We start from the raw sequence: 27,252 nt of genomic DNA on the forward strand, positions 1-27,252 counted from the left end.
AAATTACCCACTATAGGCTGAATCTCAATACAGTATATAGGCTGAAGAACAGGGAGCAGCAGGAAGTCACAATGGAAATGACTTTAAAATCTTGAGGATTGCCTGCCTGACGAGTGATATTAGCTGTTTTAAAATCAGCAAAAATTTGTAGATTTGTTGGCCAATCTGTTTTTTTTTGTTGTTTTGTTATTTTTACACATAATGTAATACTGCAGTCAAAAATGTTCCTCCTGTAATTTATATCATAATTGATGTAAGCATTAATCGGCCAAATAAAAAGTTTTTCTGAGAATATCATGTTTTACTAAATTGGGCGTTTACTTGTTTTACGGAATTTCATTCTGCCAAATATCGGAATCGGCAATGGTAAGATATTGAATATAAAATACCTTTTTGGAAAGAAAGAAAAAGAGAGCCGTCAACTACATCTGGTGGGGCGCTATCTTCCTCGCTCTTAATGTTCCTTCCCTCTTTTAAGTCGAATAGCTTCTTGGTGGGTATGGGGAATTGAACGCAAAAGCCCCTGTCCATCTGGATCACCTGTCAATCAAATTGATGTCTGGTCTGGACTCTGCCGAAGCTTAATTTGAACTTGTGGGCGAAGCGTGTAAACCTTCAACGAAGTCATGAAGGTGAAATATCTGAAGGGACATGCAGCATATCCCTTCAAAGCTAACTCCCAAGGCCAAGGCAATGTGAGCTTGGATGACTGTGACACCTGATAGTGTGGGTCAAAGTGTTAAACCTGATAGTTTAATAGTCGAAAAATGGAGGTCAGGCACGTGAGGTTTAATAGTCTCATTGTCATCAAGTCACAGGCTTCACTGATAAAATGGACAGATGAAGAATCTGTTTCGATTCCAATTTGTCTGATGATGATGATGTCAAAAACAAAATCAAAAAGAAACTGTGAAATGAGTGCAGAAATATAATTGTTTGTAATGAAAGGACATTGTCTTTGTGAGGTAAATAGAGGGCAATCTGATTTTAGGGAACTATTTTATCGCCGCTCTACTTGCGAGGGCTGATGTGACCTCCGGTTTCCGGTGTGTGGCCACCGCTTTGTATTCCTGTTTGCCTTTTATGTTGACCATTTGCATGCAGTCTTGTCTTTGTGAAGGGCTTCAGCTTCGAGCGGCTCGCAGTACAAGTAAAGTGCAATGGTTATTTGTACAGAATTTGGCATGATGGTTCGGTGCGACATACACATGACTGTCAAATTTCTCCTTGGCGGGCGACAGAATGTGTCTGTTGTGCTGTTTAAGCTTGAGGTCGACGTATACATGCATGGGAACTTGACACCGGTGGAGCCGGAGCAAATTACAGTATTAAAATGAGCAGGGCGAATGGCACCTGGTGTGGTCGGTCACATGGGTCCGTCAGGTTTGATGTGCATCTGTGAGAACGCGCAGGTGGTGGTTAGACGAGGACATTTTCGCGCACAATAGAGCTCTTTGAGTTTGGAGCATTTTTTTGAACGGTTCTCAGGTCACTGAACACTTTTAATCCATTGGGAGGGTTTGGAGTTGTTTGTTTTGCTTTTGTTTCAGCTCCATTCCAACTGCCGTCACTTTTTGGAGAGGTGAAAGCACTTTTTTTTGGACAGGTTAAAGCACTTTTTTGAGGGGGGTGGTATTTTTGAATGTGCTTTTTTTTGGGGTGGTTTTCTTACCATTTTGAATGTTGGATAAGCTTTAAGAATGTGAATGATCTCCAAAATGGAAAACGCAACAAAAAATGTTTTTCTGTTTTTCACAAGTGTCTCTTCACACAACTTCTTACGTCCACTTCGATGTGTGATTTTCACTTCAAGGTTATTCATTCAATAAGTAAAAGTGGTGTGTATCATTCCAGGAATTGTAGAAATGAGGGGGGCTGCTTTCAGACTGCGTCGAACACCTGTTCAATTATGTAAATTTGTGTTTAAAAATTCAGTACGTATTCCAATACTAACCTTCAAACAAAGGGCAGAAGTGCCTCCAGCATGTAATGCATCCTTGAGATGTGTACTGGCCCATGGCTGTCTCCAGGAGGAACATTGGGATACCACAGGCCAGAAGAAACAGAACGTATGGAACCAAAAAAGCCCCTGAGTGGGAGGGGGATGGGAAAAGAAAACAGAAGTCTAAGCATATTTTCTCACATCTTCATTGTCTGGTGCTTCCCCTTGACCTCGTCCTCCCCTTATCATTCAAATCGATGTTATGACTAACTGCGTTTGTTCAATGTAAAGCAGGAAACAGGAAATGAGAAAGCGCGATTAGAATGAGCTCACCTCCCCCATTTTTGTAGCACAAATAGGGAAACCTCCAGAGATTCCCCAAGCCCACCAGGGTCCCTGCCACCGCCAGCAGGAACTCCAACTTGTTTGCCCACTTTCCGCGGTCCAGCAGCTGAGTCTTCTTTGCAAGACCGTTGCCCTGACCGGCCGCTTCACGGCTGCTTCCTTTCAGGAATTCACTTGGCATATTCAAAAGGAGATTGATTACAAACGGGGTGCAATCTGATCGCAAACATCCGTCGCTCTCCTTCAGATAAGGATGGAGAAATATTTGAAACTCGGATGTGCGCTTTCAAGACAATGTTACTCAGCTGACTACGATTTATTGGTTAAACTTGAGCTTGCCGGATTACCAGCAATGGAAAGTTTTCACCAGCAACAAGTGTTTCTCTGAAAGCCGTGGCAACCTCTAGAGCCAAAGCATGTCCTAGAATTAAAAGTCAAAGATGTAGCCGGGGTAGAATTCAAGGGAAATAGACCGAGTACTTACCCCTCCATCACAAAGCCCCTCTCCCCCGGGAGTTGCTTACAGCAACAACAAAGTGATCAGTATTCCTCTCAGATGGATGCACCGCAGGCTCTCTATACAAACAAAAAGTCATGAGCGGAGCCAGAGTGAGAATCAAAGCTGCGACGGTTCCTCTCCCACAGCCGCCTCGTTGTCAGACGCTGCGCTCCACACCACGCGGCCGCACTTGAAAAAGTGTTTGGCTCTGACAAAGGTTCAAGGTATACACCACTTCTCCGCTGTATTTTTCCACTGAGACAGGAGCAGCTCGAGTCACTGAGATTAGCACAGTTGCTAACAACTAAACCAAATCAGCTGAGCCGTCTCTGTTATGTCAGTGGCTGTAAACAGGCGGCATTTATCTGCCAAGTGGGAATTTGCCATGTTGAGCCCTAAGTTGTGAGAAAAGAAAATAATGGCAATCGCCCGGTCACTATGCAAACATCCTGCATGGCAAATGGCAGATCTTTATCATCATTTGATGTGTTGCACAGCCCTGGCTAGTCCGTGGGATTTATTGAGACAACATGGAATCTCACTGTCAATATTTCCCCTTTTATTTTTCCATCTTTTCTTTAATCATGAACTATGTTATCTTAAAACCCACAGCCGCTACGTTCTGTTTATAACCTACTATTTACTTCCTCTTTTCAACTTTTATGGTCATGAACTTTTCCCCTCTACCCTGGCACTGTTCCATTTGGCTGATCTTTTTCTGAACTGCCGTGTAACACATTTGGTACCAATGGCGTATTGTATGCATGATTACTGAGACACCCCTCAGATTTGTCTCGTTTGGAGACTGGTACGGGCAACTTGTCATTAGTGAACAATTTTAAGAACAAAAATACACGTGGGTGTCTTTAAACAAAAACAAAAACACTTTGTGAACATTTCATGCATAATGCAACAGAAGAACATCAATTATTATGGAGTCTTTGGATACTTACATGTCATGTCTATGTTGATTGTAGTTGCTCGTTATTGCAATCCTGTACTTGGATCCTATCCAACTGGAGACAAATTCCTTGTGTGTTCTACATACTTGGCCAGTTCTGATTCTGATCCTGGAATTAACGAACACTATTTTAATTGAATGTCTGGTGAATCCGAGCCCTTTTAGATCATTTGTATATATAAAACTACCAGAATTTAAAAAAGACTTTAGACAAGTGATTTGTTTGTTCAAAAACACAAAAATAATAATAATAATAGTAATAAAATCGGAAAAAAATATCCTGAATTTTTTTTTTCATAATAAAATAAGTCGAATTCACTTTTTGGAGTCAACTTTTCACAATAAAAATCTGAATTAATAGCATGCACATCTTATGTTGGCAATCTTTACCTTTGTAAATTAGAATAATTATCGCTGTAATCCATCTGTAAATTAGCCCATTTAATCCCACCGGTCACATTTGTGAAGGACAACAATTATTTAATTTACATGGCTCTAAAAAAATGTATTACTGATTACTTAAAAGGGCTACCAATGACGCCTGATTTTGACTTTTAAATGGGATTAAATTGGTTAAATTTGCTTCCTTTTGGAGTCAAGTGTCTGTTGGGATAATGAAAACAGAGTACTTAGTTCCTGTGTTGCTATTTGAGTGTTTCTGGTTGGGATATCAGTGCAGCAATCGAGAAATACGGGGAGGAAGTGCATTCACCTGTTTTCCTTGTTCGGAACCTTGCAACAGCTGAGCTTTGAGCCTGGCTAAATTAAGAGAAGGCTATTAATTGACGATGCCGGTCCCAATGAGGGCATGTGCACATGTAAGGCATAGTTGACTTGACATTCCTGCTTTGTTAGTTTTTTTTCATTTAATTATGGCGATTTCAATGTAGAACAGGTGCACCACATGTATAATACATTATCAGATCGAATTCCCCATAGAGGTCTACATGAGAAGCTCATCCTGTCAGACACTGTTTATTACACAGGGCTGCGACCAATCTGTTTGCAGTGCAAACTCCATTTACTAATTTCAGATTATGATATTTACTGCAAACTGGGAGAGGCACCAGCTCCTCACGTCATGAACACTGAATGGACATGTGCGGGTATTGTTCCGTGGGCAAGAGGGTGGGGGTATGGTGGAAGCAGGCATTTGTCTTGAACCTCAGAGGTGGCAAAATGACTCACTCTTCTCCGAGACAAGCAGACGTCCTGATTCAAAAGTAAAAGTTCAAAAGTGCAAACTTTGAAACATAATTGTGTAACACATCCTTAAGTCTGCATATAAGGTGGCCTTTTCCCAACCTGCATGACGTGGGAAGTGATCCAATTTCACTTCATTAAAAAAATGGTCAATTCACAAAAAATAATACATCACTTTTTAACTATCTTTGCCAAGGAGAACAATTAAGTGCTCTTCCACTAGATGTCAGAAGATACATAATTAACCTGTGTATCCACTTTTTTGTTTATGTTTTTGCTTACTGTGTACTTTTACCTTGGCTCAATAAAGGGTTACAAACACTAACTGAGGGAACCGGTTGACATTTACAAAATCAAGTCAATTCAATTGGTACTGTGATTGTCCTTATACTGTGGATCTAACTTTCACCAGTCAAATCAACTCAATCCTCTCCAGTCTTTTACCAGCCAAAAAAAATCATTCAGAGTGAAGGGTCGCATGCTCCATACAGCCCAGGGGAAGCTTATACATACTTTCATCGTCAGCCGAATTGATTTTTGTAATCTTTTGACTCGACTCCCTCAGAAGAGCATCAAACAGCTGCAGATCATTCAAAAGGCTGCAGCACATGTTCTGACCAAAACAAACAGATCAGAACATATTACTCCAGTTCTTCAGGCTTTACGGTGATCGTAATCAATCAGTTCTCAAAATCAACTGCTGTTGAGTTCACATCTCCACTTAGGTCTCTTTTGCGTTTTGACGTCATCTGTCGAGATTGAATAAAGTAATGAGCCTATTTGAAGTAATGAGGAGAAAGTAAAGGTATATTTTCAAATGTAGGGAATACAAGCAAACCCCTGTTAAATACTTAAGTAGAAATAACATTTTAAAAAATCTATTAAAGTACAGAAATAAAGTACTGTATTCGTAGTTCATGACTTTCCACCTTTGTTCATCCGACATGACATCCAATTAAAAACTGCACTTGTGCGTAACCATTTTCTACTGATATACACACACCTCTTCAAGTTCCAAAATGGTCCTTCTGGCTCTAAAAGGTGACTCACAAAACACACACACACACACTGACTCAGACGATTTGACATGTTGTCACAGCTGCAGTTGCATCATATGACAACGAGAACGGTAATTATGTACAGTCAAACTTGCTACTCCAAACGGAAGGGTCACTTCTTTTGGCCATTAAGGAATGCATATGACGTCAATATCACGTCAGTTCTGTCAGCGCGTGCTGAGAGGCAAACAGTGCCACAATCTTGAGTTACAAGTTTAATTTGTTTTGTTCAAGCACACCCTCTTAAAAAACTACAAAACTGTTTGTAATGTCCATCCATTTTCCGAACCGCTCGATCCTCACTAGGGTCGCGGGGGGTGCTGGAGCCTATCCCAGCCGTCTCCGGGCAGTAGGCGGGGGACACCCTGAATCAGTTGCCAGCCAATCGCAGGGCACACAGAGACGAACAACCATCCACGCCCACACTCACACCTAGGGACAATTTAGAGCGTCCAATCAGCCTGCCATGCATGTTTTTGGAATGTGGGAGGAAACCGGAGCACCCGGAGAAAACCCACGCAGGCCCGGGGAGAACATGCAAACTCCACACAGGGAGGCCGGAGCTGGAATCGAACCCGGTACCTCCGCACTGTGAAGCCGACGTGCTAACCACTGGACTACCGGGCCGCCTGTTTGTAATGTGTTTTTTTTTAATTACAAAAAATAGTATTCCATAGTATTGTTCTTTCTTAAGGGGGCAGTATAATACAGACGTAGAGATATGGAGTCGGTCTTGGCACATCATTAATTCCAGTGATATCAGCTGTTCTTTGCAGAGAATAAAGACTATATGCCTGTTTGATTATTGTTAAGAGTGACTAAAAATTACTATTAGTTGATTAATCTTTTGATTATGTTCTTCATGAACTGATTAATTGCATTAAAAACAGTTTTAATTTCAACCACATTATTCAAAAACATTATTAGGTTGAAATGTTATTTTTCTTAGAATTTATGGTCAGTTAAAAATCAAACAGAGGTGATATGCACTTACCAATCGAGTCCATGTTGCTTCTTTCTGTCCGCAGTGGGCGCCCTCCACCTCCAATAAGGCAACATACATGTTCACCCTTGTTTTGTCGCAGGATCGGACTCATTCCAATTCAAAGCCAAGGTACCACTGTGCTTTCATGGTTTAAATGCCAAGGGATGAGTTCAACATTTTCTTCAAAACAGCAACTTAGAAATATGAATCTTGTTTACTGCATATACGAATACATTATCTATAAAAGTATTTTTAAGATAAAAGTCTCTTTTTGTTGTTGCTTTCAGCTACCCTTGCTTGACTCATTCTGCTCTTCACATGATTTTTGCGGGCCACATAAAATAATGTGGTGGGCCAGATCTGGCCCCTGGGCCTTGAGTTTGACACATGTGCTTAAATGCATCCTTCAGAGGATGTTCTACTAAAAATGTTGATGCTTTCAGCCACTTGGAAAATATATACTGTACATTCGTCATTACTGGCCATTTTGATTTAAGGGGTGATCTTTACACAAAGCCACCATTGTTTCCCTGCTCTGGTCTAAAAAAAAAAACACACAGCAACTTTCATCAGTTTCTAGATGAAAAGATGGATGATTATCCACATGCCCATGTTGAAACAAGCCGTTTGGTCGGCTGGCTGTCCTGGATGTTTCCTCTGAAAACAATAAATAGAGCAAAGTAAACGAAGCATTTCATGTCCAACTGTGATCTGGTGTGATTGTACAAACATTAACTACCAAGACAAAATGTCTAAAACTTGTTTGGTTGCATTTCAGATGAGGGGGAAAAAGTGCTTATTTTCCCCTACACCCAGACACTAGAGATTCACAGATAAGGTATGGAAAGCAAAGTTGACACTGTTTAATGCACAATAAGATATTTTCATGGCATCATTTTAATATTGGAATTACATTGACTTGTACATCTTGGACAAATCCACACTCTGTAAATGATTATAGTCCCCAAGTATCAGGCTCACTGTGTTCTGAGATGATCAACTGAGTGATGAGCAGACGAGTAAAAGCCATCTGCGTGTGGAATGATTAGCGAGGGCAAAAATCACCCTAATGTCCATTTTGACAGTCCAACAGATGAAGCAAGGGGCCTTCTAATGGCTATATCAGACCGTCAGCCGTGAATGCACAGACACATCAAACAAACACTTGAAGAAACAATTTTCTTTTCTTTCTTTTTTTTTTTTTTAATTTGCAAACTGAGACAAAACAAAGAGCCTTTTCCCTGGTGCATTTCAATGATTTCACGTCTGTGTTGCATTCGCTTCACGAGCCCCATTCCCAGTTCCCACGTTTTACATGCTCAAAATCATATTTGGCACTCTTTCAATGGGAAAAGTAAACCCCGTAGTCAGAAAGCCTTCATGTACACACTCACACACACACACACACACACACACACACACACACACACACACACACACACACACACACACACACACACACACACACACACACACACACACTGACAAATGTGTCACCCGTACATGGACAGGACATCAGCCTCTGGTGGTGATGATAAGCTTGTATAAAACTGAACAAAAGAACACGTGCAGAATATCGCTAAATAGTCTTATCTGATGTTTATTTTGTAGCATGACAATCAGGTTTTTGTCTTTTGTGAGGATAACACCAAATGGCCAAAATGATGAAATTGATCTGATAAGGGGGAACTTGTTTTTTTTGAATGCTTTTCTCTCATGCTGACTTCATATTTCCACCAGGTTAACAGAAAACAACCTTAATAACAAAAAGGCAAATCAAAGGAAATCTAGTAGTCGCATTCTTCAAAAGTTTAGCTGACAAGGAATCAGGTATGCACAATGACCTGAGAGGGAAAGCCGAGTCAAAAACTGTCTTTACAATACGTTCTAAGGGTCCCCACTAGTCTAATCACAGAATTCGGACTAACATTGCTGTGTTGGAATATGGATTAAGAAGCACTGTCTTTGTCTATCTCGTGGGAGCGGCCATTTGATGTTGACTTAAAATGACATCACAGTTGCTGAGGGCTCAGGTAGCGACCAATCTCAGCTCACCTGTTTTCTGAGTTTGGTCATGTGATGTTCACAAGCCGAGCTATAAGTGGTCATTACCTGAGCCACTGTGATGTCATTTTCAGTCGACAGCAAGTGACAAAATGGCTGCCCCCTGAGATGGCCAAAAGCGGGTAGATTTTGCCGTGTAATTCATATGCTCCAAACGCAATATTCATCAGAATACCATGTTTAGTGGTTCCGCATAGAATATTTTACTGTCAAGAGAATTTTTGACTTGACTTCCTCCTTAAGACTCAAAACATTAAACGCTACAGTCTGCTAATTTTCTTTAGTCTCCAATGTAAGGTAGAGTTTTCCAGTCAGTTCCCAACCAATTCCACACAATGCCAGTGATGTATTATCACAGGGAGATCAATGAAATACTCTTCTGCTCGATGGCAGAAGGTACACAATTAACCTGGACAATTCACCACTTTTTGTGACATTTTTCAAATTTGCCTTGCCTCAATAAAGGATGGGAAACATTAATAAAAGGGACCAGTTGCCAGTCATGAAAATATTACATTTAGACCATGAAGTCAGTTCAGCTCAGAATTAGTTTTACCAAGTGTTGTTAGCAAGCTAATCTTCATGTCAGATAACTTCTTAGCCAAATATTAGTAAATTGTCTTGTTTTTAAATTAACATGTTAGAGCAGCCACAAAAAATAAAGTAGAAAAAAAATGGACTTGTGGTACTGTACGTCACGTGTTGAGAGAAGCGACTTCTAGGAGTCTAACACTAAACTACTTGGTAGCAAGCTGTCGTCCAATAAACCAAGCATATCCTTTGTGTTTATCTCTTCTTGTTTACACTTACACAAACACAAGACAACCAGACTGGGGTCAGATGAGCTTTTACAGTGCAGACGAGCATGTTAAGTCTCCAAGTCACTCAATTAATCTGCTTTCAAAATCAACAAGACTGTCATGAGGGTGGAACAATAAATGAGTAAATCCCCAAATGTCAAACTGTTACCTTTAATTTTCTTTTCTTTTTTTTTTTTTGGACAACAGGCCGACCCCATAAACTGCGGTGGATGCGTTTCCCCCAGCGTCCATATGAAAGGCACAGTGAGAAAACTCTTGAAATGGATTTCTTGATAATACAATTTCATGTTTAAACGGTAAACACAGAGCAAGCCCTTTTGGTTTAACAACCTGCTTGATAAATTGAGTTTGAGGAACTTCGCAAGGAGAGTTATCTTGCCCTTCAGATAACAAGCAGAAGCAATTGTTACCGCAGGGCCCTCGGGTGTCGCATGCCGAGGCATAAACACCCAAGACTGAGACTGTGACTGTGAAGTGACACGCTTTGATGGCGTCAGCTGTCATTAAGAGAGCCACTTGGTGAGCTCACGTACATAAGCTTCAACTATTAATTCACATAGTCACTGGATTATGAAGGATGTAGCTGTGTGAGTGGTGGTGAAGTTGCTACGTTACGTACACACTGACATCATGGATAACATTTTGAGAACACAACCACTTCCTGACATCACTCAAGGCCAAAGATTAATTCAGGCAATGGTGACCTAGTGCAGAGTTTCCACATACATTTTCAGCTAAAGACCCAAATGACAAAACAAACAAACAAAAAAAAAAAACATCAACATATACAGTGGTGCCTTGAGATACAAATGAGCCGAGAGATACAATTTTGTTTTGACTTGCGAGCAAAAAGGAACTCAACTCAACTCACAACAAGCGGCAGTTAGCAAAACCGACCAAGTCTTCAAAAAAGACGCTTCTGGCATTTTATTGCCACTCTGAGTTGTCAAACTAAACATAAAACAAAAAGAATTAAATGTGTATTTCAAACCATCACTTAGCGTGGCTTTAGATGAGTCTGTTGAGTTTAACGCTAAGAAATAATGCAAAACGAGTAGCATCAGCGTGATGGTGTTACAACCCTAAAAGCCACAGATGTCAAACTCAAGGGCCCCAGGGCCAGATATGGCGTGCCACCTCATAGGATATGGCCCGCAAAGCAAATCAAGCATGTCAACAAAAGTTCTAATTGTCTTACGTTCCAAATGGCGGTGGGATATAGCATTTGTTACCAAACCTATTTTTACAGTAATTTGAACGAACTACAGTATTTTCAACTGGTGATTTTGAAACAAGTTGTGTACTGTATATGTAACCATAAAATGAGGGGATTAAACATTTATATGGTTTCAGTAATTAATGGGCCTCGGTTGGAAAGAGTAACTACAGTGTGGCATGGGATAAAAATGAGCTTGACACTATTGCTTTCAGCAATGGATATCTGAACAAAACTGGAGCAACATATGTAGGAAGATAATATTTTTTTAAAAACCTCACAGGCGTGTATTCTTTATCCTCTACAAAGAACGACAACGACCGTTTTCTCTAATCTTCAAGCGGCCTATTGAAGAGTTTTGACCAACTCCATGTACGTCTGTTTTATACTGTCCCCAGGTGGCCAAGGCACGCTCACCAGCACAATGTCTTCTGAATTGAAGCAAAGAATGGGAGCGGGTAGGGGGAAGGCATCATTCCTTCCATTCTATATAATTATGTTATTACTGTGTGTTTTTATCAAGTATAATATTGTAGAGTGCTACTTTTCTTGAGAGAAAGAATATCAATTTTTACGTTTTTGTGGGCGGCTGGAACTGATAGATGGTATTTCTATTTATTTAAATTGGGAAAGATGATTTGAGATACAAGTGGTCATGGGTGAATTAAATTATGATCTCAAGGCATGACTGCACTGAGCATTCGATGACTAAAAACTGACTGTGACCATAAATTTTGGAAACTCTGAACTAATTTATGGCACTGTAAACGACAATTTACATCATACAATCATGACATGACATGACATAACAAGGCTGAAATGTGAACATAAAAACATGCAGCTGAAGATTGACAGAACAGGCAAGTAGGTACCTGTAGATGATATGGAGCTCATTGCTCTATCGATAATTACCGGTAGTTCACTCTTCACTCAATGGTTTCCTTTGACTCAAAAAAATAAATAAAAATAAAAATAAAAAATTGCAAATGTAAACATCTTTCACACGGATCATCTTCAACAGTCCTAACTGAGGCAAGTTGGCCTTTAAGAACAAAAACACAAATTCTAACTTTTGATTTTGAAAATTTTAAGGCTTCCGTGTTGGGAATAAGATATCATTTATTTGTCCCACACTGGGGAAATTTACAGTGTGAATGTACAGCATCGCTCTGAAACGACATTGTTCTCATGAGAATTTAGCAGAATAGGTCTGAAAAATATTTATTGTGATTGATTATATATGGTTGGTTGGATATCAATTGCATGCCTCAACTCTTAACGATTGGTATATACATTAAAAATAAATGTAGTACTTTCAACACATTTTCTGGGTTTCTGAATTTCCTTTTAACAATTTCCCTGGACAACAATAACGTGGCTTATTTTTTTCATGTTTAGCTTCATGGATTCCGTAAACCAAAACAATTTAACATTATCATATAAAATGAATAAAATAAATAGAGATGTCTGAATGAGATGATGTGTGGGTCCCATTGTCTAAAAATACAGTGGAACTTCCAAAGTCAAACACCCGAAATGTGGTTAAATTACATTTTCAGGAAAAATGCCTCAATCATCATGTGATATGAAAGAAGTCTCACTCAGCAAATCTCAGTGGGACGCAGTGACCACCTATAGATTTTAATTGATAAAATATAATGAAAACAAGAGCGCAGGAAATGGAGGCAGAATGGGAACGCATATTGACATTCTGTACACGCGCTGGCTGTATAGCACAAAAACGAGACATAGATTGGAAAGTGAGTTGTGTTTAATCGTTAAGGCGATGCTCGTTTTTAAATATAACAAAACCAGCAGCACAATCAACTTGCTTGCTTATACAAACTAGCCACGTAAAATTTACCCTTCGTTTGGTACGTGCGTCTCTGTCCAGGCTGCTTCAATACAACATGGCAAACTCAATAAGTGTTATTTTTTGATAGTTATTTTTCGTTCATAATTTATTTATTTAATCCACACTTTGTAGCACTTGTCAACGTTGAAATGTAACCTCAAACCTGTCTGTACAGTTACTACAAATTTAATGGTGAGATTACGACTGTTCCCCCCCCCCCCTTTTTCCAATTATACAGCGAATATATATATTTTTAAAAAGTCTTCATACCCCTATTCAAATGAATGTTGAATGGGAGTCAGCACACACTAGCACCATTTAAAATGAATGCATCTGATTCATTCAAGCAAACTTCAGATATTCTATTGTGATTTTGTCCCCGGTCAAAGGCATAAGTAGAAGAAAATTAGTCAGTGAGGCCCTCCATGAGGTTGGATTGACACTAACACTGAAGGAGCGGCAGACCTTTCTGGCAAGTACTGGCTGTCTCGTGCATGTGACAACAATGTCTGGGTTACGGGGTAGGGTGGCCAAACAAGCCTCGTGCTACAAAGAAAAATCTAAGCCTGGCTACATTTTGCCAAAACACACTTTTAAGGCCATTATTCTCAAAATTTGGGTTTGGCACAACACAACACTGGTCATCACCAACATTACCTACAAGTGAAGCTTTCAACCATTTTTCTTCAGCTGGAACAGGGCACCTAGTTGAGGTGAACCGTTCCAAATACAGCCACCAGCGTTACAGTGAGACTCCTCTACAACAAAACCTACATGGGCGAAAATACCCCCTAGTGTGAAAAAATGTTCATGCATGAAAGTCATTCCCACTTTTCTGCTCCCCCTACAAAGAAAAGTCACCTTGTTCTGTTATACTAAATATTTTTCTCTGCTCTTGCCTTGCAACAAGAGTCACTACAACGAAAATAAGTCTTCCGCAAAAGTCTTATCCAACCTCAGCATGCCACAGCGACCTCTGCTGCTTCGTTTGGAAATGGCAACAGCAACCACCACACTGGTTTACACATGCGCAGTAGTCCGGATGTATTTGTTATTGTTAGTTTCAGACGTTTTTTGTGTGTGTTCGTGTTTACGTCTGAGATAAAATTTGCTACAGTGAAAAGTCCCCTGTTGTGAAAAATGTCTTGCTGCAAACATGATTTCGTTGTAGAGAAGTTTTACTGTAGTACAAAATCTTCAGGCTTTTGCAAGAATGCAAAATGATCAACACATGCTTACTGAAGTACTTGAATTCTATTTGGGCTTAGTCAGAGGCACTTTAACCCGTTGAGGGACAGCGGTTACTAAAGTGGACAGCTTATCATGTTATGGTGGAAGAAAGGGTTAAATGGTGGCAGGCAAGTGCTGACTACCATTCAACATGAATTTGATTGCGATTGTTTAATTCGGAACACTTTCAGTTGAATTGCACACGTTATAGGTCACAATTTTTTTTATTTTCTACCCCCCCCCCCCCCCCCCCAATTTTGCTGCTGTAGTCTGCAAATTTCCCCAGTGTGGGACAAATAAAGGTTATCTCATCTTATCTTAAAAAATGGCAGAACATGTTTTGAAATTATATCAGAAATGCCAAGCATTTGGACAGGGGGGTGTGGACCTTTGTGGTCACAGAGCAGACTGTTTTCAACTTTTGATGTTCCACTGTGTACTGCTTTTGATTTATCCTGAATCAACAAATATACAATGAGACCCTCATTTGACGGAATAAAGTGAACATTTGCATTTGTAGAAAGCAAAAAAAAAAAAAAAAAACATGTCAAAGACTTATGAAACTGACAAGCAAAAGGCATGTTGTCCTGTGTAAGATTTAAAGTTCCATAGCGGTGAGTCTTCCCGCTCATCAGCTAGTTTGTAAGTAAAAACATCTTAAATCAACATTTCAGTTTGGGCCATAATGAGATGAAAGTCTTTCTCTAAACTGTAACATTTGCACTGTTGAGTCAAAAGACGATGACAATGCTATGGAGCGTACCTAAAATTATATGTATGGCCAAAAGATTGCAAACACACGCAGCAGGTTCTCATTGCGACAAGGACAGTCACCTACATGGACCACTGTCTATATGTAATCTGTATGTACACGTAGCAGCAAACAATTCCATACATCACTCCAATATGGCGGTTGATGGACGGATGAGGTGAAATGTGCATTTTTTTTCTCCGTTTCTATTCGTCTTTGAAAAGAGATTCATTTGTATTTCAAGTTTGCTTTCCCTTATTTGTCTATTTCTAGAGCCCTACTTGTATTCTACAATTGGCACCTTTGATATCGTTACATCTTTTCTTTTCTTTTTTTTTACATTTTTGGCACTTAAAGTCTCTCTTTTGTCAACATAGAATCATGCACGGACCAGTCAAAAGTGAAACTTTGGTCTCCAGATAAACTGGATTACAGATAAAAAATATGCTGGTTGTCACATGGAACGCAACCGTTGGACAGGTTAAGGCGAGAAAGAATAAATAATGAAATAAATAAATAAATACCTCACTAAAGTGTGGATAGCAATACAAAAAGATAACTTTGATTACCTTTCACGCAGGGCATTCATATCTGATGATGGGCAAAGTGTAGAATCGGCACATTTTAGGCGAGACTAATAAGATTAATGCCACTCTGTCACGTTACAGATATTGTCTCGCAAACATTTGAAGTACTACAAATGCTGGCTACGAAATACAGTATGTGGCCCGCTTATGGGGGGTTTTTTTCCGAAAATGAGAAACCTGTGGCTCAGGTGCAGGGGATGTTGAAATAAATGGCGCCCTCACTCGTCTGGGTTCAAAAGTGCATTATCGTACGCTGTGGATGGAGGTGTGATGGAGGGTGATATGCTACTTGGACGAGGGACGAGGCTCACCGGATTCACTTTGTGCTACTTGTCCCTTGAGCTTAGTTGAATTCTCCCAAAACAACCTCTCAACCTCAGTTGGTTCTTTTTTGTTTGTTTGTTTGTTTGTTTGTGAAAACTCTCCCTATAACCCAAAGAATACAATTCCATAGGACTGTGTGCAAACTGCTCTACTGACGGACGACGGCCGGAAACGTCATCAAAATAAATGGTAGGCTACACCTCGGTATGCGTTTGGCCTCTCACAAGGAAGCGAGGAGCTGTCACATGGATGTGCTGGTTGGGGAAGTACATGGACATAACATTAGAGGGGAAATGGTTTTGGGGTTGGGGGGGGGGGGGGGGGGATCATGGTTAAGTTACACAATGAAAATGCCTCCGTTCTCACTGCTCCCGCATATTGTCGATATGCGAAATCGTTAGAAACCAAGCAAACAGTATTTGCACTTGAAAGTGAAATTCCGGAGAGAACGTCACAACACAGCTAATAAATAACAGCATAAAATGGCAAAATTCTCCTTCAGAAGTTCCCTTTTATAGACACTGATGCAGTAGGGTTCTAATCTGGTACCTGTACTGTTTTAGTCAGCGCCATAGTCGAAATGGACGGATGACAGTGAAGGGTCCAGTGTGCTAAAATGAGGATGAGCCTTTCATCTGTCGCAGTGTCTGCTCGTCACGGTCGACGGGGGTTTACAGAGGCAGGTCTGTGCTGTTGTGGCGAGTCTTTCTGGAAGTGCCATCATCCCTGGGCAGAGCTTTTTGCAGGTTAGACATGGCCGCCGTCTTCTTCAGGTCGATGACTGCGTAGCATTCGCTGCGGCGGGGTGCCTGCGTGCCACACTTTTGGAGCGGGAGGCGCTGGTGTGGCTGTCCGCCCCCACCGCCGCCGGCGCCGAGAGCTTGGCAGGGCGCTTCTCCCTCAAGGTCCACCTGGATGTAGTTCAGTTGCCGTGACGGAGGCATGTGCCCGTGCTCGCAGACTCCAACCCCTGACCTTGAGCGTCTGCGGAAATCAAAGTTAAATATGCGCCCCCCTCTGTCGGGCTGACATGGTCGTGGATGTGGCGGGCAGCTGTGTCGCATTGTGGGCGGCTGCACCTGTTCTGTGTTGACGTAGTTCTGTAGGGCATCTCTGTGGATGCCCCGACCGTCCGGGTGGTACCCGTTGTTCGTCTCGGGGCCTTCCGAGAACTCATACTCGTCGAAGTCTTCCTCCTCCTCTTCGTATTCCTCCTCGTCGGCCTCGTCGTCGTCGTCGTCTTCTTCCTGCTCGTCGTCGCGCTGCAGGGCGCTGTACTCCCACACGGGGGGAAGCGAGGGCAGGTTCTCGTAGTTAAGCAGGGCTGTCCGGCGGTGACCTCCGGCCACGGGCCTCTCGCAGCCGTAGCCCTGCGGGGGAAGCGAGGACGGGCCGTGCGGGTGCAGGAGGGTGTGGGAGTGACTGTCCCCCGTGCTGCTGCTGCTGCTGGAGCCCACCGACTGGGACACGCTGCTGGGACTCAGCCGCTGCTTTCGGCCGCTCCTCAGGCCGTTGATGTTCTCGTAGGTGAGCTCGGCGCCTCGGCACCTCTCCGGGTGCTCGTGGCACGGGTGCCGGTGCGGGTGGTGATGGAAATGGTGATAGGAGAAGGTATTGCACATGTGCAGGGAGGGTTCGTCTCCGTCCGTCTCTGAGCCTGTTGTGCCCTCTACTGGCTGAAGGCCGTGGGTACCGTGAGCGAGCCGCTCCCTCTCCCGCTCCCTTTGCAGTAGATGACGCTGAGCCGGAGTGGGGCCAAGCATGAACTTGACCTCCTGTGACGATGGCTGTAGGAACACCTGGGCATCTTGATGCTCCTCAAGGGGACAACGCCGCAGGTTTGGCTGTGTGCCCCCTTGTCCCCCCACTCGTGTCGTTTCGGTGAAAGTGCTGGGCCGCACCTCAGGTAGGGAGTGCACGCAGTGACGCATGGCGAGATCCCCCTCCATGCTAACTGTGTTCACATAAGTGTGAGTCTGGTAAGAAACAAAGTGGAGTTAAAATCAGCACAGATTAGAGAAAACAGGGCAGGCCGTTATTTTAATATCTAACCTGGTCTTCCAAAGCCATCAGATTGTGTCCATGATCCTCAACATGGGACGGTTGGGAGGAATCCCCTCTGATTGGATAACCAGGGTATCCGTTGGGAAAAGTCGGCACGGGGAATGCTGGAGCTGTAGGCACATTTATGGAACCTTTGAAGTTGTTTCAAGTTCCAAAAACAGTACCATGTGATGTTCCACAGTATAAATAGTGTTTATACTGCCCCCCCCAAAAGAAAATCTACTCTAGGTTAAAGACAACTCTACATTGTCCATAGGTGTGAATGTGAATGTGAATGGTTGTTTGTGTTTATGTGCCCTGTAAGTACAATAGAAAATTGAGGGATTGGTACAGAATGGAAAAGTAAGAATAAGTTCTTAGGAAGCAACTTTTGGGTGGCATTCCTAAATTACAATGATCAACATTTTTTTACGAAATGCTTTTTATTTATTTGCACCGATTCTGAAATTGCCCGTTTTTTTTCTTCTCTAGAACATCAAAAATAATAGTAATAATGATAATAATAAGAAGAATATCACACCATAAATAATATGCAATACTGTACATATTACAGGGTTAAGTTTGGGAATAGGTGTGATTTTTTTTTCCTGCCACATCATAGCTATAATTTAAAACGTGTGGTAGATCCGTATTGCGCAAGCAATAGGTCAAACTTAAAAAAGAAAATGAAAATATGTCCAAAACCTGATGTGCTGCAAAGAAAGTCAGCTTTGCAATCTGCATCAAAACAAACACACTCCCTATTCTAAAACTACAAAAAAAAGCAATTCGAATTATTAATAGATCAAAATATACGGAACCCACAAATCCACTATTTATCAAATTAAATACGATGAAATTTTATGACCTGGTTGACTTTAAAATCACCCAATTAATGTACAAAGCACACAATAACCTGCTCTGCCAAAACATTCTGAAGTTTTTCGAAATTCGAGAAAGCAGCTATGATTTAAGAGGTACCAATTTATTCAAAAAACTCAAAACAAGAACAAACATCAAGCAAAGAAGTGTATCTATCAAAGGTCTTAATCTGTGGAATAATTTCGAAACGGACCTGAATGAGTAAATCGCTTGCTGAGTTCAAAAACAAATTCAAAAAAATAGTACAAACAACCTACATCAATCAGAGTTAAAATGATAAATTCTAAACATTAAATATAATGATAAATCAGAACTAAGTTGATAAATAGAGAAAGGTATTGAAATATCCATTATGAATACAAGAGAAAATTGACACAAGAGTGCCAGGGTGTGGATGTATATAATCCCGATACAAACCAAAAGTTGTAAAAATATCACGGTTAAGAGTAAATAAAGTATGAGCCTTAATGGAGACTTCTTTCTTCTTACTTTTTTTCTTTTCTGATTGATATAAAAATGATTTATTAGATATACACACATAACGGGGTAGGACTAGATAAGTTTTTTACTTCTTCCTACTCCCTTGAACATAATAACTGTGTTGAATGAAGACTGATTTCTTTCTTTTTACTATTTTAGCTACCTTATTTTCTGTCAAATTATTACTGTATATGTTTTATGTTCAATAAACAAACCAATACCAATTTCGAGACACATAAGCCATCTCTGATTACATTTTACTACAGACCAGTGTTATTAATTAGTAGGTGCGAAAAGGGTGAGCGTCCAGCGTCTGTCTCGTCTGTTATGTGGGTTTGACGGTTTTGCTGCCGAGTCTACTAAAAGGCAATCCAAGTACTCTTCTAATATGGAAACAGAAGGTCACTCAAACAGTGTGTTTGTGGCGGGCCGTGTGACTGACTGTTGGGCGTCTGTGGCGCGCGAGACATCTCCATCTCTGGCGTGTGGCCGCTGCCAGACATCATCATGGACTCTTCCACCACATTGATGCTATTACATTGCATCAGCTCCTGGAGCAGGTTGAAGATCTCCTCTGCCCGAGAGCACTTGAAGGCAAATATTCCTAATCAGGTGAACACAACAACAGTGCGATTACACGGGATGCAAAAAAAATAAAGAAAGAAAACATTCTGATTCAGGCTGCAACAACAAAATGATAAAAATCGATAATTTTCATTATCGATTCATTGTGCTGCACAATTAATACGTTATTTCAGCTGATTATTACAAAATATAATTTTGAGAACATTGTAGTAAAGACCTTAAAATTCCAAATCTAAATTCAGGACTCGATTGCGAAAACAAACATTATTGGTATTATAAATATTTGACACCATATTCATATATTTTTAACCTTATAGGCCACTCCTACTGGCTGATGTTTTCCGCTTGTATCCGGTTCCAGGCAGACGTCTGTGAAGTGCACTTGATCACGCAACCACATTATTCCGGTGTTAACGCGCCATGTCAAACTTCGGTTAGCTTGGCAATTAGCATGGCTTTGCCGTCTGTCCTAGTCATCATTTCCGTGAGAACGATACTTGTCAGAAGTGTAGCTTTTCTGCCTGTTTATGCGCAGTAGAACCCAACCAAAGCTCGTTGCTACAGAGATAGATTTAGAGTTAAATGTAGTCCGGCTAGCCTCATGCTGCTGCTGGTACTCGCTAGTTAGATCCAGAATTCAATCGCCGTTTATGACGTTTTAAGGAACCGCGGATACCCATGATAAAAAAAAAAGCCCCGGTATGTATAGAAACAACAGTTGATGAAGAACACAATGAGCGTCACTCACCCTGTCCGGTCTGACAACGACGCCCGCTCTCAAAAGAAAACAGGTTGGAGTCGTAGCCGTAGCGGCGCAGGCAGAGGTACGGCCACCTGATGGCGTCCCTTTTGCGTGTGTGAAGAATGAGCTCGGTCTGGGTGAGCTCCATGATCCCAGAGCCCAGCTCGTTGCCTTCATCGTCCACATTGATGACCTGAGAATCACATTATATGGCAAATGATACGAAGCACCCACTATTAGTTGGGCATGGGGGACCAATTTATTAAAATATTATATTTACTTACTCTATTATCATTACTGCAATTTCCAGAGTATAAGACGCCCCCTTATAATATGAATGAATATCGATTCAAAACATCGTTAAACTGCGTTTAAATTCACTTTAAAACTATTCATTTCCCACACTTTCAGAGTATTTAAAAACACCATCTATCCATTTTTGGAGAGGCTCTTGAGGGTCGACGGCGTGCTGGAGCCTTTAGACCAAGGGTGCCCAAACCTTTTGGACCGAAGATCGATTTTTTGATCAACCAACCTCCTGCGCTCGACCGATTACCGCGCACGCGCATACATACATAGGCACGCCATGATGAGCACCAGCCTGACACGGAGGCATGCGATGCACTTTTGCAGCCTACCAACTATCGTAGCTCACACCTACTGTTTGAAAGTGCTTCCCTCGGCCCTCTAGAGTCCTATTCATTGCCCATGCCCTCGGTGAATTGCACATGAAATGCACTTTGCCTGATAATAATAATAATAATAATAATAATAATAAAGGGTACATCGCAACAGCTCTGACCGCAAGCTGCAATTGCAGACCGCAGAGCGCGAACAACCTCCGGTGATGCAGGTCACGCGCCACCATAAGTTAAAGTTTTACCTGCTCTATTTTATTTTCTTTTTTAAATACTTTTTGTGAAAATGAGACTGACAGGATAATCAGAGTGCAGTGTACATTAATACAAAAAATATATATTACTAACTTGCACAAAGACACACAAATGGGGGTTTTTTTCTCCTCGACCCTAGCTTAAGACAAACAACCATTCACACTCACAATCACACCGAGGAATCAAGTTTCCCCAAAATCTTTTTTTAACTAAGATCTTTCAGTATTTTTTGTAAGATGAGTTTTATTTATTTACTTTGCTTTTATTTGTGTTAAACATTTTTGTTTGTAAATGCTTTTAAGTGTACTGTAGTACTTTGAGTTATGTGAAGCACGTTGAGTTACCTTGTATTTTGCTGCCCAAAAACCAAGAAATCATTTTATAATGTCACCCTCTAGTGGCTGTGAAAAATAATTATGATACGATATCCTTTATTTGTCACACGCTGGGGAAATTTACACTTAGTAACTTGCATGGAAAGCCGACATATAATTTAAAGCAGTGTTTTTCAAACTTTTTTGAGCCCAGGCACACTTCTTTCATTGAAAAAATCTCGCGGCACACCACAAGCTGAAAATGTGAAAAAAAAGCGGATTTTACCAATTTACGCGTTAGATTGTTACTATAACCGTTTTTTAACATTGAAGAATTACGTTATAAAAGCTTGAATTGGAATCAAATAAGCACAAAGAAAAAAGTATTTTATAATCTTGCATATTTCTTTCACCGTCATCCTAAATTCATGCGTCACAAATTCGCTTGTCTCTCGTCTAAACACAAGGCAATTGGCTAGCTGCTGCTGCTCTCTAGCGGTATGAAAGGGTACTACACGATTACTTTGCCGGGCACACTGCACAGGCATACAAAATTGGATACAGTAATCCCTTGTTTATCGCGGTTAATGGGGACTAAAACCACCCGCGATAAACGAAAATCCGCAAAGTCGCAACCAATTAACATATACGGGTAATTGTTTTTTTCTTTTTAAAGTCCGCAAACAATCCGGGAGAAGCTGCAAAACAACAGCGAGTCACATAGAGCAACATACACAGTACTGTACTCCAATAATATGTTTGAAAAAATCCGCGATGCACCGAATTCGCGATAAACGAACCGCGAAATAGCGAGGGATCACTGTATTTTCCCGCGGCACACCCAACAATGTCTCATGGCACAGGTTTGAAAAACACTGATTTAAAGGGGCCATATTCTGCTAATACGATTTTAGCCATGTTTAAATGTTAATACAGTATAGCAACAAAAACACCCTAAAAGTTGTGTATCTGGGAATTTGGAGCCATGATCGGTCACCTCAGCCGGCTTGAGCTCCACTGCTCTAAAATGTTTCCACCTTTGTGCGCTTGCCCGCACGTGTGTCTAATCAAAGTGCGCGCCAAGTAACCTCCCTTCCCCGGCTGTAGCTTTGATTTAAAAAATAAAAATAAAAATTCCAAGTAAACACATGCCCCTTCACTGAGCAGACAGCGGGATGCCCGACAAGCGTATCAAGAAAGACGATCTATGACCGGACACCTCGGCCTAGGCGCCGGCCTCCCTGGCGACAGACCATTCAGCAGCTGCTTCTCTGATCGTCATTTCTCAGAGGACTGCCTGGTGAACCTTGGCCAGGTGAAAAGTGGATTGGCCGGGAGATTAAACCTAGGGCAATTACCACAATCAAACCTGCTGGAGAGGCCAGAGCTTTAAGTAAATCAAACCGCTACCTAAATGACATAAAATGAGCATAAATGCACTCACATTAGCTTAGCTGTCAAGCACGATATGCAAGATGTATTTTGTTGCATCAAAAATAAACCTATTTGTTACACACATTAGCATGTGTGGGCTGCCTGGTGGTCCAGTGGTTAGCGCGTCGTCCTCACAGTGCAAAGGTATCGGATTTGATTCCAGCTCCGGCCTTTCTGTGTGGAGTTTGCATGTTCTCCCCGTGCTTGCGTGGGTTTTGTCCAGTTAATCCGGTTTCACCCCATATTCCCAAAACACACACAGTAGGATAATTGAACACTCTAAATTGTCCTAAAGTGTCATGGTCAGTGTGAATGGTTGTTTGTCTTTGTGTGACCTGCGGTTGGCTGGCAACTAGTTCAGGGTATAACCGGCCTGCTGCCCGAAGACGGCTGGGATAGGCTCCAGCACACCCGCCACCCTCATGATGATAAGCGGATCAGATAATGGATGGATGGATACTGTTTCGTGGCCAATGCACTTCACAGACGAATTTAAGACGCCATGAAAGGGGTACAGCAGCCACACTCGGAGAGGCAGCATTTTAGGGAACCAGGTTTCTTACTTCTGGTTTGGAAAATTAGCCACCAAAAGAACTCATACTTCATAAGAAATTAGATCACCATTGCGCAAAAGGTATAAGAAGATCATGTCTATTCCTATAGTTAACTGTGGAAAGCTTAAAAATAGCATGATATAGCCCCTTGAACACATATTCCACACCATTCCACATTACTTAGCAAGGAGAAACAATCGACGTCAGGTGACTCTACAATATTCAAACAACTAACAACATGCCTCGACGCGAGTATAATAAGTGCTGCAAATGGCTGTTGCCAAAACTAGCCGGCAAATGTGGCTAACTGATCCACGACCATATAAACAATTATAACTGCAGGACAAAAGCACAGGTCATGTCCTTACTTTTCATCATTAGCTCAGTGCTGAGAAGAACATTCATGAAGTAAGTAATAAGGAGTTATAATGTAACCAAGCTCTTACTTAGCCAGAAACAGGAAACAAAAAAAATGTAGACAACCAGATCTTATTAAATACATTTTACATTAAATACATTTTAGACATTAGACATTCAATATCATGTTGTAATGAAAGTATGCTTTTCTTTAACAACCCCTATGTACTGGTAAACCTCTACACCAGGACTGCACAACCTTTTTTGACCTAAGATCTACTTTACAAGCAGCCACGCTCCCCCAATCGACCGTTACCGCACGCGTGAGTGCGTGTATGCATGCGCACGCACCCATGCACATGCGCACACACGTACTAAACTGAAAAATGAAGTACATACAAGAGTTCACGAGTTTGAAAAAAAGGAAATCACTGCCTACCTTCGTAGGGACCTCATGCGGGCGTATGGGACACACTTTTGCAGCGTGTTATGTGCATGAACATGACTATCGTAGCTTGCGTTTTACTAATGCTTCTCCAAGCGCTCCGGGTTCCCATTCTTTGCCAAAGCCATCAGCCAATTGCAGATGAAACAAACGTCAACGTGTGACTGTCGTGACAGTACGCCATGCACGGTTCGTTTTGTGCACAATTAAAAAAACGTATACATATGTCTTTAAATGTTATTTAGTTGTTTCTGTTTTTAATAAATGTGTTTTTTATGTCTTGAATTTGTTATAAAAAAAAATCATTTTAATTTTTCACTCATGAAGTGTTCGATGAATGTGCATTTCAACTACCGGTAGTTGGGTTCAGTACCTCCAACAATGTTAAGAAGAAAAAAAAATATTTTTAAAAGGTGATAAATATAATTAGTGATATAAATCATTTTTGAAATATATAAAACAACTACAATTTTTAATATATTGAATGAAAATCGACCATTACAACTTTCAAACAGTCTTTTGAAACCTTTCCTGTGTCATTTCCAGCAAAAAGAAACTCATTACACACAGAAGAATGGCAATCACGGCCTTTACTCTATGTGTGATTTTACAGTGAGTGACAGTGCATGAACCTTAAACTTGGTGAGATGGTTGTCTCGGATGGGGTCCCTGTAGAGACAGCTCCAACAGCTCCCCATGGCTTCAGCGGGCCAGCTGAAACCTGCCACGCATGGCCCACGCAACATTAACGACATAACCGTGTGCGTACGACAAACTTGTCCTCCGATAGGCTCAGCTTACTCAGTCCAGGCCATCGGCGTGAAGGGACGCGTGCTTCAGTCCCAGGATCTTCTCCTGGGCCTTGTCGTTGTCACATGCCACCTGCTTTGTTGGACGGACATCTTCATGAGAAGCTTCATGTTCTTGTCCCTGAAAACATAACGAATAAAATCCGGTTGATCCTCAATATTTCTTCTCCTTAGAAGCTAATTTCGTTCTGTTGCCCCTCGTTGTAAAGCTAACAAAACAATTTCTCCATCTTTTATAGCATTGACGCAAATAGCCAAGAAACCGAAGACGCAACACGGAAGAGAACACATGAGAAGAAGTTGTCTCGGGACTTTTATTTTGTAATGAAAAAAATGTTCTTTTAGATGTTTCCCTCCTCCAACACACCTGATTTAAACAATTAGGATCTTTATCAGGCTTCCGTAAAGCTTGATGAGAAGCTGATCATTTGAATCGAGTGTGTTGGAGGACAGAAATATCTAAAACAGACATAATAGGAGCCCTCGAGGACCGGACAACGGCACCCCTGATTTACACTCTTGCTTGTTCCTCAGATGGGTCGCTTCATGATTGATTCCCAGAGTTATGACTGGGCAGCCTTCAGATTTCCCCACAAACATGAAGATTTTTCATTGGAGAAATTAACTGCATTTAATATTCAAGATTTTATGCTCAGACTTGTTTTGGACCCAATTATAGGGACAAATGCACTCTTAACACACCTTAGACCACAGATGAATCTTAAAAGCTAATTTTATAAGACATAAAATAGCGTTTGTCATCCTCGCAAAGGGCAAAATCGAGACAAAAACAGTTTTATTGTCTTGGTGTGTGTACCTGGCCTAACATGCATGAATAGGTATAAGAGAAAATAGTAAACATATGATTCAGGATGTGTCTGACATGTATTTATTTCCAACTAAAATAAATAACACTGACATTCCTGTCCAGTGTTGATAGCTGAACATGGTAGTTATCTAATGTTGAAAATATACCAACTGTGGCTGACTAAGAATGAAATATGAAAGCACAAATCAAAGTGAAATGTGTCAGTACATGATCCTATACGATTGACTTGGAACAGGATGTGACAAATGTGGCATTTGTTATTTATTTTTGTATCATTAGTCTTTCCACTTAAGAAGGGCTGACTCAGTTCTTGACTCAGCAGCTAAAGTAGATGACTACAAACGTGTTGAGACATCAACTTCAACGGGAAGTAGACGTTCAAATCTCAAAATCCAGACTGTGCAATTACACAAAAAAGCAAACTTCATGCGCAGGAAGAACAGCTTGTGTATCACTATGTGAGCAGTCGAGCCACACAATGCTGCACCTCTGGGGACAACATAAAGCAAAGCCCACTCACATCTGCCCTGGTGGTCACGCTGCAGACTCCCTCCGCCGTATGTGCTTCTCGGCCCGGCCAGCAAAACACATGCACCCTCGCCGCAGTGTGAACGCTCCTGGCCGGGCCTCCACATCTGACTAGGGTTGAAATCCACACGCATCCACTAGAATCTCTGCGCGCCCGAGCCTACGTTACACACTTGTCACGCAGCCAGAGACTCCATCCATCCATGCTTGCATGCATCCATTGGAGCACTTCAACCAGAGCCAGCTCGCTCCATTAGCCCCCACTGAGCTCCCAAAAGCACGTCGCCCGTGACGCTAAACGGCGCAATGAGCTTCGGTGTGAGGCTACAATAGCACCTAGCAGCACCGAAGTGGAGAAACGACGCTCCGCAACTCACATGTCTGCCACCGTCGATTTTGCTCTTTCCGAAGCCGAGCGCGCGTGAACGCGGCAGGCAGGTGTCGGCTGCGTCCGGTCGGCGGCGATGTGGAGCTCGGCCCGAGGCGACGGAGAGCCGAGATGCGGTGAAAGCCGTA

At 41.5% G+C, this 27,252-nt stretch overlaps 2 protein-coding genes and 1 long non-coding RNA gene across 6 annotated transcripts in view; 1 reads left to right on the forward strand and 2 right to left on the reverse strand.

Annotated features, from left to right (window-relative positions):
- The window catches only part of LOC147201168 (sodium- and chloride-dependent GABA transporter 2-like), a 36,738-nt gene extending 30,484 nt beyond the window's left edge, over positions 1-6,254 (reverse strand). The window contains exons 1-5 of the mRNA XM_086117917.1: positions 4,460-6,254; positions 3,740-3,856; positions 2,772-2,863; positions 2,276-2,460; positions 1,955-2,089 (exon numbers count right to left, since the gene is read on the reverse strand). Coding sequence (XP_085974043.1) covers positions 1,955-2,089; positions 2,276-2,460; positions 2,772-2,779 — 328 coding nt within the window. The 5' untranslated portion in view covers positions 2,780-2,863; positions 3,740-3,856; positions 4,460-6,254. The remainder of the gene's footprint in view (positions 1-1,954; positions 2,090-2,275; positions 2,461-2,771; positions 2,864-3,739; positions 3,857-4,459) is intronic.
- On the forward strand, positions 2,802-11,615 carry LOC147201169 (uncharacterized). Its single transcript, XR_015101616.1, has 4 exons — positions 2,802-3,010; positions 7,037-7,122; positions 7,772-7,831; positions 11,493-11,615. It is a non-coding gene; the product is annotated as an uncharacterized LOC147201169 (long non-coding RNA).
- frs3 (fibroblast growth factor receptor substrate 3) lies at positions 6,432-27,252 on the reverse strand. 4 transcript variants are annotated; one of them, XR_015101614.1, is made up of 8 exons: positions 27,114-27,252; positions 25,372-25,500; positions 25,203-25,291; positions 20,580-20,766; positions 19,689-19,850; positions 17,894-18,015; positions 15,500-17,817; positions 6,432-7,650 (listed from the first exon to the last, which is right to left on the reverse strand). XR_015101614.1 is itself a non-coding variant. In XM_086117916.1 (8 exons), the coding sequence occupies exons 3-8, from the start codon at positions 25,266-25,268 to the stop codon at positions 16,742-16,744; spliced, it is 1,518 nt and encodes a 505-aa protein (XP_085974042.1). In that variant the 5' UTR covers positions 25,269-25,291; positions 25,372-25,500; positions 27,114-27,252; the 3' UTR covers positions 16,594-16,741. The 4 variants fall into 4 exon arrangements, 3 of the variants coding, with proteins under 3 accessions (XP_085974040.1, XP_085974041.1, XP_085974042.1); XM_086117916.1 differs by lacking the exon at positions 6,432-7,650 and having other exon boundaries at positions 16,594-16,825; positions 16,921-17,817; XM_086117914.1 differs by lacking the exon at positions 6,432-7,650 and having other exon boundaries at positions 14,436-17,817.

This window comes from Hippocampus guttulatus, chromosome 8 (assembly GCF_054856545.1).
Source record: "Hippocampus guttulatus isolate MCC_2025c chromosome 8, RoL_Hgut_1.0, whole genome shotgun sequence".
Taxonomy (NCBI): domain Eukaryota; kingdom Metazoa; phylum Chordata; class Actinopteri; order Syngnathiformes; family Syngnathidae; genus Hippocampus; species Hippocampus guttulatus.